The sequence below is a fragment of the Strongylocentrotus purpuratus genome, unplaced genomic scaffold (assembly GCF_000002235.5).
Source record: "Strongylocentrotus purpuratus isolate Spur 01 unplaced genomic scaffold, Spur_5.0 spur5_scaffold_7, whole genome shotgun sequence".
Lineage (NCBI taxonomy): Eukaryota > Metazoa > Echinodermata > Echinoidea > Camarodonta > Strongylocentrotidae > Strongylocentrotus > Strongylocentrotus purpuratus.
Window position 1 is genome coordinate 28,286,425 of NW_022145613.1, and position 21,756 is coordinate 28,308,180.

Below are 21,756 nucleotides of genomic sequence, written 5' to 3' on the forward strand. Positions count from 1 at the left end.
AGGATCGAGGCTCGTTTGTAATTGTTTCTCCAATACAAATTTAGATCGGATGACTTGCAACTTTTGTACTATCATATTCTCTCTTCTTGTTTGCGTCTTTTGTTCTGTTTTGAATGTCATTGCCTTTCTAGACCTATTCACTTTTTTGCATTAGCTTTACTTCAAACTATATATTAATGATAATTATTAATCATGAATAATTAATACTATAGTGAAGAAGAGTTTTCATTATTATTTGTTTATTGCCTTGACGGAGGATTGTCAAAATCAAATTGTTTGTTCCATATATATATATATATATATATATATCAAGACCAGAGCATCTTCAAAACTATGGATGGGGGGGGGGAGGACACCCCCCAAAAAAGAGCACTTTCTGGAGAAAAAAAGGGCACCTACAAAGAAAAACCGTCTCAAAAAATATACAATTTTAAGACAGTAGCATATACCCCTACATCGTGATTACATTATCAGGGATGATTTCAATGTCTGCTTTTCTCTTTGAATGGTCCAAGATACTGCTTATAAGCATTATACTTTGCAGTTGGGTGTAATGGCCTAAATATTCATTTGCGAAAAAGCAAAGCGAGCGAGTAGGCCTACTAAAAGTGTTAAAATTTGTGATGTGGCAGTGAGAAAAATATATAAAGAGGAAAAGCCAATCCTGATGAGGTTTAAGCACAAGCCAATCATTAAATACTGAAAACGCCTTCATACTAAAACACAATTATGACTTACGAGCGAGCTTAATCTAAAGAAAAGTAAAGAAAAATTTGATCTTATCCCCTTAAAATGAGGGACACATTTTATGGTAAAAAGGAAAAATTTTATTAGAAGGGGAAGCCGGCTCTTATTACAAAGATGGGGGGGGGGCGGAGGATACTTCTCTTCTTTTATTTTGACATGATCCCTTTTTCTTCGACAAGTTCCCATTTTCCTTTGCAATAAGTATTAATTTTCCATTCTCTTAAGTACTCCTTTTCATATCTGGTCATTGCCCCTTTTCACTGAGGTTCGATAGTGACCCTTTTCTCCTCAGATAATTTCTCTTTTAACAATGATACGTGCCCCTTTTTTCTAATAAGGGACCGATCCCCTTTTCATAAATACCCCTTTTCACCCCTTATAAATGCCCCAATCAAAATCTGATGGGGGCCCATTTCCGTCGACAAATGCCCATTTACCATTCTCATAAGTGCCCTTTTTTATACATGATGGGTGCCTCTTTTCAGGTATAAGAAGTGTCCCCTTTTCCTCTCATCATTAAACTGCATTTAAAGCGACAAAGAGCAATTTCCCCCAAATGATATAAGGTCTTTTTAGTCTTCCGTTATGAGAACGGGCTTATAACCCCATCAGGATTGGTTTTTTCCCTCTTTTTTAGATATAATTGTTCGTACTGGCCGGGACCTCACAAATCTTAAATGTTTCCTCGCTCGCTTCGCTAGCTCGCAAATGAATATTCAGACCATCACACTCGACTGCAAAGTATGACAGGCGCGGATCAAGGATTTCTTAGGGGGGAGGCCCAAATTTAAAACTATGCGAGCCGAATATTGGTACGTAATGGTGACACCGGCAGTGGCGAAATGAGCAAAAACATTTTTTTTTTGGGGGGGGGGGGGGGGCGGGGGGGGGGGGGTAGACAAACACAAATCTGCATCTGCAAGACATTTAATTACGGTCAGATGAGCATATTTTTATACCTTTTTTGTGACAGTGGCAGGACACAAATTGGTGTGGGGTCTAGGGGACGGAGCCCCCAGAAGCTCAGGGGGTATAAACATTTAATTACGTTCAGACAGTGGCGTAGACAGGTTCGTACACCTGGGGGAGAGGACTCAGGGGTGGATCTAGCTTTTTGGTAAGGGGGGGGGGTTGACCAAAATAATGACGATGCAGAGCATCGTCCACGAGCCGCGAAGCGGCGAGCCGATTTTTTGGGGGTGTTTATTTGAACCCCGTAAGTGATGTTTTCCTGGCATCAATTAACACAATGGAGACCATAAAAAGCAGTGCATGATAACGTCTTTTTAAATCAAGTAACAGTTAAATACACAGTTATATCCAGAGTTATCATGTGTTCGGTTAAGTTACCAGATGAGTTGAATATCTTCTCACAATATTTGCACTTGAAAGGGTTTCTCTCCAGCGTGCGTTCTTTTTCTTTCTTTTTTTCTTTTTTTCCCCCTTTTTTGTTTTGTTTGTTTTTTGGGCCGCCCAAGGGGGGGGGGGGGGGTTAAACCCCCTAACCCCCCCCCCCCCCCCCCCGTAGATCCGCGCTGTTTAATCTTGTGGTTATCTTGTGGTTTCCAAACTACAAGATAACCACAAAATACTTGTAAGATTTTCTTTTTTTACCGTCTGAATTGGCTTTCACCGTGTGAATGCGGCTAATAACAATAAACACAATTACAATAATGATGAGGATTATTATATCATCATCATGATTATTATTATTATTAATATTATAATTGTTATCATTATTATTATTACTATTATTATCATCATTATGACTTATTAAGTAAGCAAATATCATTCCCCAAAACCTGGGGGGGGGGGGATGATTGTACATGCCATCCCCCCCCCACCTTGTGAGGTGGGGGGATGCATCCCCCTCATCCCCCCGTTGTCTACGCCCCTGCGTTCAGATGAGCATATTTTGATACCTTATTTGTGACACTGGCAGGACACAAATTGGTGTGGGGTCCAGGGGACGGAGCCCCCAGAAGCTCAAGGGTTTTATAGATTAAATAACCGCCAGATGAGCATATTTTGATACCTTATTTGTGACACTGGCAGGTCTCGAATTAGCGTGGGGTCTGGGGGCAGAGCTCCCGGAAGGTCAGTGGTTTTGGGCAATAAATTACCGTCAGATGAGCGTATTTTGAAATCTTATTTGTGACACTGGCAGGACAAAAATTGGGTCCAGGGGCGGAGCCCCCAGAAGTTTAAGGGTTTTATACATTAAATTACCGTCAGATGAGCATATTTTGATACCTCATTTGTGACACGTACTGGCAGGTCACGAATTTGGTGTGGGGTCCAGTGGGCGGAGCCCCCAGAAGCTCAAGGGTTTTGGGCTATAAATTATGGCCAGTTGAAGTTGTTTTGATACCTTATTTGTGACACTGGCAGGACACGAATTGGCGTGGGGTTCCAGGGGCAGGCGCGGATCCAGGGGGGGGGGCGAGCGGGCCTTGGCCCCCCCCCCCGCAAAAAAAAAAAAAAAAAAAAAAAAAAAAGAGAGAGAGAGAAGGAAAGAAGTGAAAGGGAAAGAGGAGAGAAAGGGAAAAAAGAAGAGGAAGAAGAAAAGAAAAGAGGGAAGAGGTAGATCGGGGGGGGGGGGGCAAAAGGACTTGCCTCCCAGGCTGTTGCCCCCCCCCCCCCCCCAATCAAAAAATAAAAGAGAAGCAAGGAAAGGGAAAGAAAAAAAGGAAAAGAGGAGATACAAGAAAGGAAAAAAGAGGAAGAAGAAAAGAAAAAAAAGGGGATAACCACACAACAAATCGTCTTCTTTCTCTAATGATTTAATGAAACGTAAGCTTCCGCTTAGCGCGGGAGAAAGAAAACTCAATTCAGACGAGGATTATTTTTTGGGAACGGTACAGCAAATCGTCTTCTTTCTCTAATAATTTATTGAAATGTCAAAGCTTCCGCGTTTCGCGGAGGAGGGAGAGGGAAATCGCCCCTCCCTGCACCCACCCACCCACCCCCAATTACGTCACTGCTGGTCACCATTACGAACCAATATTTGGCTCGCATAATTTCAAATTTTGCCCCCCCCCCCCTAAGAAATCCTGGATCCGCGCCTGATGTATATATACAGCGGCAACAGTTTTAATATAAAATGTAAGTTCTTCTTACTTAAATCATTGGTCTGGAAACAATTATTTGCCCATTGTTGTGTATTGTATTACATTTTCACTGACAATGAATTCACATTGTAATGCAATTTTCAAGTTTCCCAGGCCTATTTAGGAGAACAGAAGATTGATATTGTTTAGTTGTACGATAACATCACTCAGTTTGATTTGATTTGATTGGGATATATCTCATTAAAAACAGAGTAAAGGCTATACAGTTTCAAACAAACCTACACCATTAAACTTCAAGCTCACTCACACATGATTTATTGCGACACTTTCAAGGCTACTTATTATTTCAAGTTCATGTATATACAAAGGGCAACAGCTTCAATATTAAACGTAATTAAATCAATGGTCTGGAAAATGTTAATGCCCATTGTTGTATATTATACAACATTTTCCATAACGATGAATATACATTGTATGATGCAATTTTCAGGAAAACCATACTTGTCATTACTGTTATATTTGTTATATGATACTAAAGCAAATCGTTTCGCTTATCGATAAGACAAATCAATGTGAAGTACGTGTCAAATAATGAAATCATTACGTGCTATTTTTAACCAGACTAGACATTTGAAACGTATAAAAAATGTATACACTATTGACAGCAAGCAAGTTTTTTAAACAAAGAATTCAGAAATTGAACAACATTGCACATTTTAGTCTACACGATATGCTCTACACCCTTAGTTGGACTGTAAACAGTTGTCTTCTTAAGTCTTCCATATAAATATAAATTTAAAGGAGGTCAATAATCATTACGAAAACACCACTTTCGTAAGGTTGACACATCAATATATATTGTGCACACATGTAACAATGTGATAATATTTTTTCTGGGGGGGGGGGGGCGGGAGGAGGGCAATCCAAAAAGGGACTGATATGTGAACATTAATATTGATAGGTCGCTTCACAAAAGGGGCATACATAGTCCTTTTTTGTGGATAGTTTTTTGAGCAAAACACAAAATAGGTGGAAGGACGTGGTACACGTCTTTCTTCAATTTTCTGAGGGGGATCGTCCCCCATGGATAATTTGAAAAAGTGCACACCAACAAAATGTATAGTAAATACTGACTAAAGACTGCAACACGCTTTAAGGCTCTGGTGGGCCCAAGAGTACAGCGTTTAGACTAATAGAAATGCTAAAATCTTCTCGCTCGGTCGCTACGCTCCTTCGCATAATATCCTAAAAATATACAAGTAAATATTGAAGAAAATATGTATTCTGTTGGTATCACGTATGTTCAAATTACACTGTATGTTAACAAGATTAAAAGTTATAGAAATAGATCAGTGTTCCGAAAATGAATATTCAGCTTGCTCTTTTAAGAAGTCCCTTCCTGCTCAGTCAAACTAAAATTTACCTAGTAAATATTTACAACCCTTTGGACTGCACACTAGATATCGGCAAAGTAAAAGTGAAGCGTGAAAAAAGTATATTGCTTGTTTTTATGCTGTAGTTTTGCTAAAGAATGTAATTTTGTAACACAACAAAACTTCAAAAACCTGTGAGGGGTTTACATATAAGACTTATCATACAGCTTTATGGGGGTAGTCCCTTCCGTCACCTCCGCCTCTTTCACTGGCGTACTGATGGGGGGGGGGGCAGTAACCCCCCCCCCCCAATACAATTTAAACATGGGTTATTTTTAATTTGATACCAGTGATTTACAAGTATTGCTAAAATGGCAGTATTTTTCCATGAGCTCCCGGGGCTCTACCCCCTGGAACCCACCAAGGGCCCTAAAGCGGGCCCTGTTTGCTCATCTGGCCGTAATTAAATGCCTAAAGTCCTTGAGCTTTCGGGGGCTCTGCCCTTTGGACCCAACCAAGGGGCCTAAGGCGGGTCCCTAGATGCGTAATTTGGTGCCTAAAAGCCCTTCCGTTATGTATTTCTTATGTATTTCTTTGTCTTTCTTTCTCCATATCCTCTGCCTCTCCTTATGTATTTTTTTGTTTTCCCTTTTCTATTTTTACCTTCTCTTCCCTGTGTATACGTGCTTGCACATGAACTATATATGGCTAAACAGTTTTGTAAAAAAAAATATGCGCGAACGGTCAAGGAGTAAGAAGAAGGCAAAAAGAGAACAAAGACGGCATCCATGGAAGCCATGTGAGAGTGTCCACTTTTTTCGCTTTTACTTTCACCCTTGCATTCTTTCCTGAATCAGAGTTTTCTCACACCTTGTAGACTCGTGCAGGTTATGATCTTGTGTGTGTGTGTGTGTGTGTGTGTGTGTGTGTGTGTGTGCGTGTTGTTTGTGTGTGTTCGTGTAACGAAATAACGTATACAATAGCTTGGCAATTCTCATGGTTATGAGATACAATGTGAAAGGAATTGAGAGAATAATGGTCGCGTAGCTTAAATCAAAGTTCCCCATTGCAGTCCTCTCTTTTTGGATATTTTTGCATTTTGTTTTTGTAAGAGGTGTAGCGCCAGAAGAAAGAAGAGGAAGAAGAAAAGAACGGGTGAAGAAGGAGATCGGGGGGGGGGGGGCGAAGGGGGGGCCTCCCAGAGCTGTTGCACACCCCCCCCCTCTAATAAAAAAAAAAGAGAAAAGGAAGGAAAGGGAAAGGGTAAGAGGAGATAAAGGGAAGGAAAAAGAAGAAAAGAAAAGAAAGGGGATATCATTTGCAATTTTCCCCGGTGGATCGAGGAGGGGCAAAAGGCCCTTACCTCCCCCGCCCCCGCTATAACAAAGAGAGAAAGAAGAAAAAGGAAAGAGGAGAGCTAAAAGGGAACAAAAAAGAGGAAGAAGAAAAGAAAAGGGTGAAAAGAACGTGAGATCAGTTCCGGTTAATCCCGCCAACAACGTGTGGATCGGGGTGGGGACCGAAAGGCCCTTGCCCCCCACCCCCCCCCCCCCCCTCGGCAAACCTTAAGGAGAAGAGAAAGGGAAAGAATAAAAAAGAGAAAGAAGAAAAGGGGGGCACTGGCGTACTGATAGGGGGGGGGGGGCTTGGGGGAATTCAAATTCAAACGTGGTTAATTTCTAATTCCATAACGGTGGCTTACAAATAATGCTGAATTCTTTCCGAGATTTTCCCTCAGTTTTTAGTAAATTATACTTTTGTATGCGTTTGTTGGAAAATGACAAGTTCCTAAATTTACAGCCAGGCAAGAAATATGATTCTTGAGAAAAGTTAGGGCCCGGGGATCGGCTGGAATCGCAAGCCTCGAGCTCCCCCCCCCCCCTCCCCTCCACTTTTTTTTGAAAAGGTATAGTAAAGAGAAATAGAAATAAAGAGAGAAAGAATAGTTAACTAGCTGCTCATCTGACCGAAATTAAACGCCTAAAAACCCCTGAGCTTCCGGGGTTCCGTCCCTTGCACCCCGCCTAGGGCCCTAGACTCCCCTGGATGCTAATCTGACGGAAATGTAATGCCTAAAACCCCTGTTTTTCTGGGGCTTCGCCCGCTGGACCTCACGCCAATTAGTGTCCTGCCAGTGTCACAAATAAGGTATAAAAATATGTTCATCTGACCGTAATCAAATGCCTAAAACCCCTGAGCTTCTCGGGTCGGACAAGGTATCAAAATTTGTTTATCTGACCGCAGGCGCGTAGCCAGGGGGGGGGGGGTAGAAAAAAATAGAGAGGAGAGGAAAGGAAGAGGACGTAGGGAGAAAAAGTAGCAGACAAAAAACATCTTTGAAATTCAGACAAGAATTAAGAGTATAGAGAACGGTACAACGATTCGTCTTCTATCTCTAATAATTTAATGAATCGTCAAAGCGTCCGCGCTTCGCGGAGGGGGGGGGGGGACTGAATTAAGACAAGGATTAAGAGTATAGAGAACGGTACAACGAATCGTCTTCTATCTTTAATAATTTAATGAAACGTCAAAGCTTCCGCGCTTCGCGGAGGGGGGGGGTTGAATTAAGACAAGGATTAAGAGTCGAGAACGATTCAACGAATCGCTTTCTTTCTCCAATGATTTAATGAAACGTAAAAGCTTCCGCGCTTCGCGCGAGACGGGGGGGGGGGGGGGGGGGGGGGGGAGGGGGGCTGAATTAAGACAAGGATTAAGAGTCGAGAACGGTACAATGAATCGTTTTCTTTCGTCAATGATTTAATGAAACGTAAAAGTTTCCGCGCTTCACGCGGGAGGGGAAAATTGCATTCAAACGAGGATAATTTTCGAGAACGCTATAACGAATCGTCTTCTTTCAATAATAGTTTAATGAAACGTCAAAGCTTCCGCGCTGCGCGGAGGGGGGGGGGTGAATTAAGAGAAGGATTAAGAGTCGAGAACGGTACAACGACTTGTCTTCTTTCTCTAATACTTTAATGAAACGTCATATATAGCTTCCGCGCTTTGCAGAGGAGGGAGGGGGGGAAACTCACCCCTCCCTACATCCCCCTGCATTACGTCACTGCTGGTCACCATTACGTACCAATATTTGGCTCGCATAATTTCAAATTTGGGCCCCCCCCCCCTAAGAAATTCTGGATCCGCGCCTGTCCAGGGGGCGGAGCCCCAGGAGGCTCACGGGTTTAAGGCAATATATTAGGGTCAGATGAGCATCCAGGGGCCCGCCTTAGGACCATTTGTTGGGTTCAGGGGGCAGAGCCCCGAAAGCTCAGGGGTTTAGGCATTTAATTACGGTCAGATGAGTATAATGATACCTTATTTGTGACACTAGCAGGTCACTAGTTGGTGTGGGGTCCAAGGGCGGAGCCACCAGCAGCTCAGGGATTTTAGGCATTAAATTACCGTCAGATGAGCATTCAGGTGCCCGCCTTAGGGCCCTAGGTGGAATCCAGGAGGCAGAGCTTACAGAAGCTCAGGGGTCTTAGTCATTTAATCACGGTCAGATGAACAAATTTTGGCACCTCATTATTTTCCAACAAACGCATAAAAAAGTATAATTTACTAAAGATTGAGGAAAAATCTCGGAAAATTATGTCATTTCAGTAACATTCGTAACTCCCGGTTTCGAATTAGAAATAAAGCACGTTTGAATTATATTTGGGCCGCAAAATTACAACTGATATCCCCCTTCTTCCTCTTTTTTCCTTCCCTTTATCTCCTCTTTTCCTTTTTTCTTTCCCTTTTCTTCCTTTTTTGATGGGGGGGGGGGGGGGGGGTAACAGCTGGGAGGCAAGCCCTTTCACCCCCCCCCCCCCCCGATCTCCTTCTTTTTCCCCTTTTCTTTTCTTCTTCCTCTTCTTTTCTTCTTCCTCTTCTTTCTTTCCCTTTCTCTCCTCTTTCTCTCTTTTTTTTTGCGGGGGGTGGGGGAGGGGGGGGGGGGACAAGGCCCACTCGCCTCCCTGGATCCGAGCCTGCTGCTAAGCAACATCTTGTTTGATGTCTAAAGATAAACAATTATTCAAACGTTAATGCGCTTGTCTCCATTTCGGTATTTCAGCAGCAGTCACATTGTAAATCATGGAATCAATGCTGAAATTACTCACTTTTTTCACAGTGATAATGATTAAATGTTTCAATATTCTGTTCAGGCTCTGAACTACTCCTGGATAGCTTTTATTTAATGAACAAAATAATACCTAACTTCCTGGTATAATATAAGTCAAATTTATAGGACAAGATCTCTAAACCTTGGGTGTGAATTAGCCAGAGAATAATTCCCTGGGGTGTTTACCGGGAGCACCGGTAAATTGTAATATTCAATTTTTCTCGAAAGCAGAAGTGTTTTAGGGGCTAAATTTTGAAGTGCTTATAATACGTCCACAGAGGCATCCAAATATATAAAAATTGTAAAGAATCACTATCCACCCAATTTTCATAATTTCCCAAAACTTTGTATTACCTTTAAACAATTTCGTGTTCATATTCGAGTACTAAATGCTATATACCAGATTAAGTCCAAAGTTAAAAAGCATGTCTGTTATGATATATATATGTATGTCTCAATTATACATGTCAGCCAATTTTTATCACATATCTATTCTCAGACACGAAATAATCAATTCTACACTAAACATGGAACGCATCGTGGATACTTGCAAACGGTGAAACCCCTCTTTTGCAGTTTCACTGGTAAATTCTGGTATTGTGTCCCTTGCTATTGTAAAAGGTGTGCCCCCTCCACATTAAAAAACGTTTTGTAGCGTCTGTCATGAAAAAAGTTAATGTATCTAAAACACCCCTTGGAAAAACACCTCTGTTAATTCCTGCAGACGTGCCCCTTAACTTCATTTTTTCTCCCCCCCCCCCTCTCTCTCTCTCCGGTTTCCCTTTCTCAACTTTCTCCTTATTCTCTGTCATGTTAATACTATTTACGATTGATCTATGGTTCTCTGTTGCTCGCAATGTTATAACCTTCACTCCATCCTCTTTCGGTTGTCATCTTTCCTTCACCTAGTAGTACCCTCTTTTCCCTCTCTCTTTATGTATCTTTTCCTTTCCGAATCCTCTCTCCATCCCATCTCTCTTACTAATTCATCTGAATCGCCCAGCCATCATCCGCATACCAACAAAAAACATTACCATCATCACTGGCATAGGTTAGGGGCTTATAGTCTCATCAAATAGATGAAATGTAAAAAGAACACAGAGAAAGAAGAGAGAAAAAGAGAGAAAAAGAAGGAGAAAGGGAACATGACTAGAAGATGCTATAATCCCATACTCATCACCTCCCTTTACTAATAAGTGGTCTTGCAAATTTGCATTTTGTCCACTTAGTAAGAATGGTGCACCCCCTCCCCTCCCCCTGATGCCAGGAAGCCCTCAGTGTCTGGACCCATACTACGCAAATGACCATCATCATAATTGACATTCTAATCACAGACATAATCATTGCCATCACTGAAACTTCTGCTGACAAAGAGGAAAAAATGTAAATACATCCGGCTTCATCAAGTTTAAAACAATTCATGATTTAATACTTCATTTTCAGAACAAAATATATTCATATAAAACAACAAATGCTTTGGTATAACACATAACTATGTGCAGAAAAAGAAGAAGAAAAAATGATAACACCTATTCCAATGACCCCAATTCATTTTTCAACTTCATCAATTTCAGCCATCACATGTATAGTAACATGTAAGCAGAATGTAATTCTTTTCTTCTTCAATTTCAAAATTTCTTATATCATATCAATGTATCTTTATAGAGCAAGATCGCTGTACATCAGAAATAGGCAAAAACTTTTCTGTGTTATACCTCATGCAACAATGGAGTTGAACAAAAAATTTAAAAAAATAAAGTGTAGACTTTAGCCTTTATATCTTAAAAGGGGATCCCGATAGTGCCTACTTTTCTCTTTCTTGGCTATCATAAAGGCTAAAAATCTTTTGGCAAATGAGTGTTTTGATACATGCATGTGTACTTTGCACATTTTCCCCTCTCAAATTGGGCTGTAAAAAGAGCCAAAAAAAAGGAAAATATTGGGCACTGTCTGGATCCCATTAAATCAAAGATAATCTCTTTTGACAAAATAAATCTACCAAAAAGAAATTAAGAAATCTTAATTCAAACAACATGTCTGCCTCTCACCCATAACCAAATAACAATTGAACCCGACACTTTTTTCTCTTGCAATACCGAAGGAAACATATCTTGTTTCTCCCTCACATAACTTACATTTTAAATATTAGTATATTAACTTAAAACATAAATATCATAGAACAATTAGATTAAGTATTAGTCACTGAAACTCCAGTTGGTGTATATCTGTAATTGTACTTTTGAGGACATGATTGGAAGGTATATACTTTACTTTAAAGGTTCATGAAAGTATTCTCTCTCCAAAACAACTCCATAATAGAACCCCATCACCTACATTATCAACATTATATGTTACCTTCTAAATAATTTCAACTGTAATTTGAATATTATTAGTACTGATTATTATTGTTCAACTCCAATGATTATTATTCTATCAACATAATTACATACTGAAGGGGTGATTCCCATGGCACGTTTAATTACTATATCAAGACTTAATGTAAACCTGCTTTTTATAATAAATACTTTAATAGAATAGAATTCCCGCCTATTACCTTTTGATATAAATTTCTGAGATTCTACTCACATACCTATGTAAATTCATTGTGGATAAAGAGGGTCCGAAATGTTTTATATTTCTTACAAAATTAAAGATCTGAACAAAAGTCAAAGAACAGAATAAAACGGTGTTATGTTTCAACTTGCACTACTTCAATTTCATCCCAAATTCTCAGAATGGAATTAAAAGCCATGCCACCAGCAATTGCAGTTCACAGAAACAAAGTTGACCTGTACCTTTCCTATAATATGAGCTGCACACATTTTTCTGAGTTGTAATGATTAGTACCGGTAGCTGAATTACAGGTGCAAAATACGCATGAATGATTATCATAACTGTATAAAAAGTTACTACACAATAAATTTGGAAATCTGGCCTTGGCAAATAATTATAATTCAAACATAACCCAGCAATATGACATAAAATGTAAGAGAAATCAATTAATAAGAAGCAGTTTATAACCCTATACCTTGGTGTATAAACCGTTATCAGGTGAATTTGAAGCACTCCTGGGGGGGTGTTTCACAAAGATCCTACACTGTAAGTCTAAATTAACTCTAAGTTGGACTTGAATATTATGGAGAGCCATTTGTAGCCTTAAAATGAAATATATTCAAAAGGAAACATTTAAGTATTTTAGACTTTTCATAAATTCCACATCAAAAACATGAAATCTCCTTGATAATAGAAAATATTAATTTTCGGATTAACATTTTATGCCTTTTAAAATAACTTTTACAAAATATTTTCAAAGATGCTGATGGCTTTCCATAATTTTTAAGTCCAACTAAGAGATAAATTAAACTTTGGATCTTTGTGAAACACCCCCCTGATTACCATGTGCAATACAGGTCTTGAATAACACCGAGTCCACTTAATACGGAGTGTAAATAAGTCATGTATGGAACTGTCCACAACTCGTCGGCCGGCTGGCAGAAGGGTGTTAGCGCGTGAGTGACTCAAAAACTATTTTTCAAATTATTCACATTTAAAGATTTGTTTAATATTTAAACTGCTTTCCGTCCCCAAAATTGGTTTAAAACTTATAGAAATGTTATAGTAGAAAACGGCCACATTTTTTTTCTCAGAAAAAAGTCAGTTTTATAAAAGTTTGAGGCGATTTTAGTGCTAACGCCCTTCTGCTTAACGTTTCATTTTTGACCTGAAATTTGAGCTAACGCCCTCTGCCAGCCAGGTGATGAACTGTCTCCTAGATGAATTTGAAGCACTTTTGCTTATCGTGTGGAATACGGGTTTTGAATAGCACAGAGTCCACCCTGTACTGTGTGAAGAAGAAGCGGTGGTGTAGCCATACACCTTAGTGAAGAATGGATGCACTTGTGTCTCTCTTGGAAGTGAGAGTCATCCATGGAGAGTGCTTCGGGGCATCCAGCGCAGCGGAATGTCCAACGGGACGTCACCTAGGATTAAGAGAAACATACAGTGAAACGGTACATCAAGACTATTCAAGAAGACAAGAAAACAGGCACATGATCTTTCTGTAAAGGTTCTGTTTACGCATGTTTTAATGACAAATACTATTCAAGGGGGGGGGGGGGGGGGGGGGAGGGGGGGGGGGGGGGAACAAGAACATTATAGACAGGTGGTGGCTAAACAGATGATTATTGTAGCATTAGGAAGGGGAAACTGTTGAGCCTGGCTCCGGCCCAAGGGATTTCCCTTCTTGATAGAAAATTATCTAAGTCTGGAGTACATGTATGCATATGAATTGTTGTTGTTAGATTATGTTTTAAGGCTATATACCCATTGGGAGTGATAGATATGATGGTTAGTCTTTTTAATCCAGACCCCTGAGTCACTTGACACATTTTACTCATCCTGAGAGCTTGTTGACAAGATTTAAAAAAACTTTTGCAGGTGGAGTACACAATTAAAAAAACATTAAATGTTACCACAAAAACCACTAGGCATGTTGTACTTACATGTATGTGTGTTATTGTAAAAACAGAAACGTGAAGCGGCAATAATGGCATTTTATTTTTACAATGCTGTTTCTTTTATTCTAGCATTTTTACTGCATCGTATGAATGAAGCCCAAGCTATATCACTTACGTTAACATAACCACCTCAGTTTATTGCAGGATTAATTTTTTGGGGAACTTTTAGCATACTGAACCCATTTTTTTTATGTACTCTTTAACATCCCACCTCAGTTTATTGCAGGAAATGGGTTTTTTTTTGGAGTAGTGTTGGAGCATTGCAGCGCAGCTACTTTTTATCATCTTCAACCAACATTCATTACGTGCACACACGCCAAAGAAAAGGCATGCCGGTTTACTGCAGCAATGCAACAAGCCTTTTTATATACCTCTCTTTAGAAATCTAGCCATCTGATTGGTCGAAATGGAGTCGTGATTTAAGCCATTCCCGTAAAGAAATGAACAATGTCAGTATCGTCAATAGTTCATGAGTGAGATTCCCGAAGATTCTGGGTACCGGGAAAATAGTAAAATTCTGATGAGATCCTCATTGGTTTACATGTTGAAAGTTACTTTGTGCACAAGGCACAACTACATGTATACAGTGCTTTTGTCTGCGATTCCCAAATGATTGTAACATGCCCAGGCTCGCCTCTGGGGTCATGGCAGGATGCAACGTCCCCTTGAGCCTATAAAAACAGCCGGGACTCTCATAGCAGTCGATATCTCTATAATATTGCAGGTTTTCATTGAAATACGGTACCTTGACAGGTGGCTTGCGAGTCACATGCGAGACGAGGAAGTTCATTGCGATGTCCTCACAGTTCATGTATTCATCCACCTTGTCTCTAATGGGCTGGGGCATCACGTAGGAGTATAAATAGGTATAGTAAAAACTGAAACAATGGGATAATATATAAAGAAATATAAGTGATTGTATTATGAAGAGCTTGGATGAATAGGGGCAGTGGCGTAGCTCGAGTCCACATGCTGAAGGGGGGGGGGGTGAAGGGGGCACTCGAGCGATTAGGGGGAGAGCACTAGTGTGGTCCAGATGTCTTCTTGTCTCATCCTTTTCTCCTCCCCCTTTCCCTTTATTCTTAGTTCTTCTTTTATTTTATTTTTTTGAACCACTCAAAGCGGTGAGGGGGAGGGATGTGTGCCCCATGCCCCCTTCCCTGTAGCTTCAAACAATGTATACCTTCTACTTCTACTTCTATGGTAATACTCATCAACGCCTGTTCAACATCTAGATGAGTGAAAACCACAGAGTTGTTATATACAGCTCTACTCTTGCTTTACCCTCATACAGATGCTGAACAGGCATAGGGTAGTAAGATATGGTGCATAGGGTAGTAAGATTACTTTTTAAAGGAATGATCCACAAAGTGTAAAAAAATGTAAAATGTAAAAGTGTAAAAAATGACAGAATGATGTGAACAAGTTACTCTGTTTAAATAGCACAGACAATAATCACCATACCACATAAAATATGGCAACTTTGAAGATGAAATATATGATCCATTCTTACTACCTTATCCCTTGTAAACCATAATCAAACTTTGTTGTGTTTTGCTTTTATTTCTAATTATCAATTTTTGTTTCTTTAAACTCTATTGTGGAAGTCTTGAGTACTTACTTTGTGGAAGAAGGCAGCACCTGTTAAAACCATGGACAGTTCACAGGAGTAGTTGGCACTGTAGAGGAATCCATTGCGATAGTTGAGATCCCACGCATGGTAGCGACCCGGGAACCCCCCACGCGGTCTCGGGATTCCCGCCACACTCTGAAAGATGCAACAGACCATATTCAGAGTTATTGTGAAAGTAGCTTTTGCAGGAAGTATAAATCTAATTAGGATCTGTCTCTTTATCAACATTTACATTTCTCAAAATGTCAGTACCCCATGTATAACTTGCAGAATTGATACTATTTACGTATTATCAATTCATAACCCCCCCCCCCCCCCCCACAAAAAAAAAGAGATAACAGTACACCATTGATGTCAGGACACACAGGATATTACAAATTCTTCAGTAGAAAATTCTAAATCATTACTTAAAGTATTATTTTGTATATTGTACAGGGTCAGATATGATCTTTAAGTGCCTGTCAAAATAAACTGCAGGTTCCTTAACGAAGGGTGAATAGTGACACCAGGAAAAATAGGAATGAAGTTAGAGGAGTGTCTTAACAAATATTAGTCGTGCCCCAAGCAGAACCATTTCCAGTGTGTGTCCCAATTCACTCCAGTGGTTGAATATACCACAAACAGATCAAGATTATTTGATTATGACAACCATCTTTCATTTCAAGACTACAATTCCATATTAATACCTGAAACCAAAGAGAATCTCATCGTGTCTGAGATGAGCATCATCATCCAGGGACAGGATGGCTTCCGTCTCAATCTCATCATAAGGCAGAAAGCGGTTATTCAGACTGTTCACCGTTGTCTTCACCACCTAGTCAGAAAGATATAAATAAATTAACAATTGTATTATCATACATGTGGGAATCAAACTTAAAGATTAGCCATGTTTTGGTCATATGATTGAATTGTGAAAGAAACTGTCTGGAAGCAGTTGGAAAAAACAGATTACATAACACATAAGCACTGGCCATTTTTATGGATGGAGGGGCTAAAGCCGCCCCAACCCCCCCCCCCCCCAAAAAAAAAAAAAAAAAAAAAATCTTCAAGTCACCCATCCATAAATATTTTGAAGGAAAATGTAGAAAATGTATACAAGTACCCCAAGCTCTCCCAACACGCCTAAAAGCCTCCCCCCCCCCCCCAAAAAAAGTATTCTATAACTGCTCCTGCACATATGAATTGCAAATTAGTGTATATGGTTTGAGATTTTTTTTTATTATCAAGAATTTTACTTAGTCTTGTTGAAAGTCATATGATCTGTACATCAAAATGGGTATGTGAGACTATACACATAAAAGGCATGAACTTTTGGTCCATTATCTGTTTCTCATCTGCCAGGGCCTAAGTAATACATGATGCGGGGGGGGGGGGGGGGGGGCTGACCCTAGGGAGGAAAGTCAATCAGACTCGGTTTACAATAAAATTCTGTTGATTTTCTAATTTTTATTCATTATTGTTAAAATTTATATTTTATATTTCTTATTCTTCAGTTACTCATGCCAATTATGTTTCCCTCTGTTTTGATTTGATTCATATATTTTGCATATATTCATGTTTTGTTATATTTTGTTACTGGCTTTTATTTGTATTATAATTTGTAAATTTTTATTCAGTTCACACAAACTTTCTGAAAAAGCAGCTGTTTAAACATAGAGTGTATACTATTACCATCTGAATAAATGAAATGAAATGAAATCTTATTCTAATATGAGGGCATTTGAAGGATAATAATTTTAAGGGGACATTTCTTCGGTGATACTCTTCAAACTAACATAAATAGAATAAAAAGCTTACAGATTAGTTTTTTAGCATACCTTTATAGGAACATGAATCTCAGGCCAGACCAGATCAGCAGGTGGCATCTCAGGGGAGTTCCAGACAACCACAACCTGATAGAGGGAGACAAAATCAGATTCAAGGAAAAAGAACATCATTTAAAATCTTTCCATAAATAAGATGAAAGGTATTGTTAAATATATCCATAATCTTTGAGTGACAGATTTTGTCAAGTACTAATTTGCACGTCATAAAATATAGCTAAAAAAACACACAATGGAGATATTTTAGATGGTATGGTCTTGTTTTTTTTAAATTGGTAGTGAAGTCAGATATATGAATGATGAGTTTTAATATAAATCCTCCAAAGTGTTTTATCATTTTGTTCATAAATTACTGTTTGGGATATTTGCATTATCAATAAGGTAAATAGTTCATATTCAAGAATACACATCCTAAGTTCAAGAACTTAGAAATTATCATGAGATACACCATTTTGTGAATTTTATGAATGAGAACAAATTGCTTTCATCAACATACATGTAACTCAAATATACTGTTAAACCTGTTTGGATTGCCAAAAAAAAAAGGGAAATCAGTAACAGACTTTTCCCCATATAAAATGTGTAATGATATCCAGCTTACCTTATTCAAGAAAGGCAATCCCATGAGCCGGATCAAGGAATTCATGAGCACTGCCTCTCTCTCGTAGGTCAGCATGACAATGGTGAACTGCTCCCTGGGGACGTTACCTCCAAGAGACTCCTGGAACTCCTTGCCCGAGCCTCCAGCTCCACCTCCTATCGGACGAAACCCAAGGGTCGAGCCCACAAACTTGGCATCCGAATGGACGACAGGGTCAAAGGGAGTGAAGGGGAACAAGTACTGGGCTCCCGGGGGGTTGTTCCATGTGAAGTGGGAGTCCATTGCAATGGAGGTGAAATTCCTGAGGAACTTTGGCGAGGGGAAAGGAAGCTCAGGGGGTGGGAGACATCGTCCGACTCTGGATACATCTGCTCCGCTCGTTGCGTCTTCTGAGGAAAGTCCTCTGTGAACAGATCAAGGGATTTCTCCTGGGGCACTACGTTGGCTGGAATTCCTATTCTAGTTCTTAGATTGGCAAGGATGCCGTTGATGACTGCATCTGTATTTGATAGATAAGTTGTCCATAGGAACCATCCTTGTCTCCGGAGCTTGAGGATATCATTGTCTTGGATTGTCTTGAGATAGAAGTAGAGTTCTGTTATTCTGGAACGAGGAAGCACTATAGCTGCTTCATTCCAAGCATAAATTCACTAAAGGGTAACTGCATCTGCTCTCCTACAATGACAGGTATTGCACCAGTTTGAAGGGCTTCAAAGAAGCGGGTGTAGAAAGTGGTGGAAGATACTATATGGTCTCCTGGACTTAAAATTATTACATAAGTTGATTGCTTTAAGAGCTTTAACCGCTCTATCTTTGTACTGCATAGTTTCCAGTCTGAGGCATCAATGCCTTCAAATGATTTAAAGGATTTACAAGTAAAATCAAGGTGGACTTTATCATCCGAGAGAGACTTCAGTTTCTCCATTTCTAGAATCATAAGATCCTCCACAGATTTAGTCCTATCTACATCTTTAAGCCTCCTACTGAGAGGGGCATTGTTGTCTACATATTCTGTCTGCACCATAGTCTGAGTTGGTTTTGATCCCTGATATGTAATAAGATATTTCCTCCTGGCAGGAACTGCAGAGGAACTTCCTTCCAGTCTGTTTCAGAGCTAAGACCAAGCAGCATCGGAGCGACGATGTCGAACCCTGAGCGAAACTGTGAATTCACAAAGGGTGTCTGAACAACAATGGCGCGTCCTGTATTGACATTCTGCAGAATGTTCCTGTTGGAAAGACTTCTCACAAGGTGCAGGAGCAGATGGTTCCTACCATCATGCCTCCAGTATGGTAGTTTATGTAGACCTACTTCAAGCTCATGACTACTAGGTGAATGACCCTGATCCTCCAACTCTCCCACTAGCACCACATACACACAGGCTAAGTTGGCATCACGCGTTAGATAAGAACTGCGACCAAATGCATTTGTGACTGTCAGCTTTATCGTGGAGTCTAACTTGCTCCCACCGCGCCATAAATCATTAGAATTATACATAAATACTGGAAATCTTGACGTGAGCGAGCATCTTGAGTAATCAAAGCATGTATGCTGCAAGCATCGTGTAGGCAAACTAGGTGGCTCGATATCTCCACTGTCTTCTTGATTAGGTAGAATCTGATAAGGAGCAGAGATGTGTCGAAGACTCCTCTCTACAAGCTCACTCTGATCTCTGATCGTCTGTTGGATCTGATCCTTAATGCGATCTCTTTCTGCTATGGCGCTGCGAACCCCCGACTGCGCTTGCTCCGACTGCATCGACAAACGCGTGACTTGAGCTTGCAACAATTTCCGCCTCTCCTCCAACTGCCGCAACTCCATTTGAACAGAATTTTTAATGCGATATAGCTCCACTAGATGTGACTTTAGCTCACTAGGCTTCAATGCAATCATTTCATCCAAGGTTATACTAAAACTCCTTTGATCTAGTGAGTCTAGATCTGAATTGCTCAGGTAATAATGGGTCACCAATGGAAGCAAAATCAGCATAACCAACAACATGATGATCAGTCGCGTCAGCTGGCCACTTCGCAGTAACCACTTGGAGAAACTCACATTCTTCGTAGGAGATTTAGGAGGCGTAAACTCCCTCTTGCTCTGGTACTCCATGGTCTGACTTGGCCCCCACAATGGTTGGGAATCACTGAAAGCCATTCTCCTTCACCAATTAATTCAACTATTCCACCAATTTTCTTCTCATTATACAATTCAAATTCATGACAATATGAGCATGTTTCTTTAGTATTTTCATTTCTATAGGCATTATTTTTTTTAGTTAAGCTAATTTCTTATGACAAGGTATTACAAATGACAATTTAGCAATAACATTAAAAGTTAACTAATCATAGTTACATAAACAGCGGAAGCTCAGTGAATAATAAAATTACAATTAAATTTTCTGCTTCCACATCCTACATCGGCACTTCTCTTCTCAAGAAAAAAAAGAAAGGCAATACCGGCAAGTTCGTACATCAATCTATCTTGAAGAGCCTCAAAGTTTTGAATATGAACTCCACTTTGTTTACACATCACTCTACACCTTACCCTAACAACGAGGGCACCCTAATCCTTCAATTATTTCTCTGCGACAGATTGCGTACAGTGCCTGTCGTCCTAAAGTCACACCGCTGGAAGGGAGGGTTGGCTGTACACGAAACTACCCTGAGATCCATCATCACTTCTCTTCTCGCTTCTTAATATTGGGTTACTCTGAGAACCCTGGAGGCACGGGAGACTCTAAGATGAGCATCAAATAACTGATATCAATTACATGCCTTCCCGTTAAATCCATGTACAAGTAATAACCTTTGTTTATTACTCCTTGAACAAGTAGAAATCACAGTTTAGCATCTCTTAGTTACATATTTCATAACATGTGGCAACCAATGCACTGCACCTTGTTTTAGTTCAAAGGCTAAGACAAGTTTTCACTTATAATAATATAAATATAACAAGTTTTACAAAATGCCAATCTTAACTTTTATTCCTTACAACCTTCCGTTAAAATCATTCCATGGAAAGTCTTGAAGAGACAGGATGTTTCATCACACATTGCTATACCCTAGAAGGTCTTATTTGACATTTTGAATGGCAAGACAGCCGTGTGCTATAGCAATCAATCGTGAGGTTATGATGTCATAACATGACAATGACAGAGCAGAGAGAAAGGCACCTCAGACTGGAATATCAACAGAGGAAAAGGTTTAAAGGACAACGCTTGTTTCCTTCCTTCCTTTTCTGTGCCGTAATTTTAGTTTCCAACTTTGGATGGATGTGGTATTCACCTGCTATATCTCTTTTGTAATGTTACCCTTTTTTTTTTATCTCTCCATTGTCCTAATATGACTACAATCAACTGCATGGAAAACTTCTCATATGAATTGCTCATCAAATTGGCAACAAATTATTGGAGATTGTAACCTTGAAAGGAAAAATATTCAGGGTTAACGATGGAAGGCAAATTATAAAATAAGTTATGGCTACTGCATTGAATGTAAAGTATGAAGGTAGACAGATTTATCATAGGAAGAACTGACCTTTCCTTTCAAGTGCTCATTAATCAACCCGGTCTCATCAATTCTCAGATTGTTCCACCATGTGATGCTAGTATATCTACTGACGGGACCTGGTATTAGACCAGTTTCCAAACCAATTGATATTGCACAAAGGGGTATTGTGTTAGAATGTAGAAATATAAGGAGGCATCTATTTATAAATATTTGTGAAGTACATTGATTAAACTTGACAGAAATATGGTTTTGCACTAGCTGAAATCGATACTAGCAATATATTCTTTTTTACCCTTTTACACGTTTGACAATGACATGTTCAAATTCAGCAGATCAATTTCTAGTTTACCACTAAGACTACACGGCCAACGGAGCAG

At 39.7% G+C, this 21,756-nt stretch overlaps 1 protein-coding gene across 1 annotated transcript; it reads right to left on the reverse strand.

Moving 5' to 3' along the window:
* Positions 1 to 10,698: 10,698 nt before the first annotated feature.
* LOC585810 (exostosin-like 3) lies at positions 10,699 to 21,751 on the reverse strand. The gene is given in 11 exon segments (XM_030974921.1): positions 10,699 to 13,146; positions 13,148 to 13,276; positions 14,559 to 14,687; positions 15,435 to 15,553; positions 15,556 to 15,581; positions 16,133 to 16,260; positions 17,264 to 17,338; positions 17,871 to 18,217; positions 18,220 to 18,510; positions 18,513 to 18,956; positions 18,959 to 21,751. Coding segments are annotated over 11 exon segments (2,835 nt in total). The 5' UTR covers positions 20,025 to 21,751; the 3' UTR covers positions 10,699 to 13,065.
* Between the last annotated feature and the right edge of the window lie 5 nt (positions 21,752 to 21,756).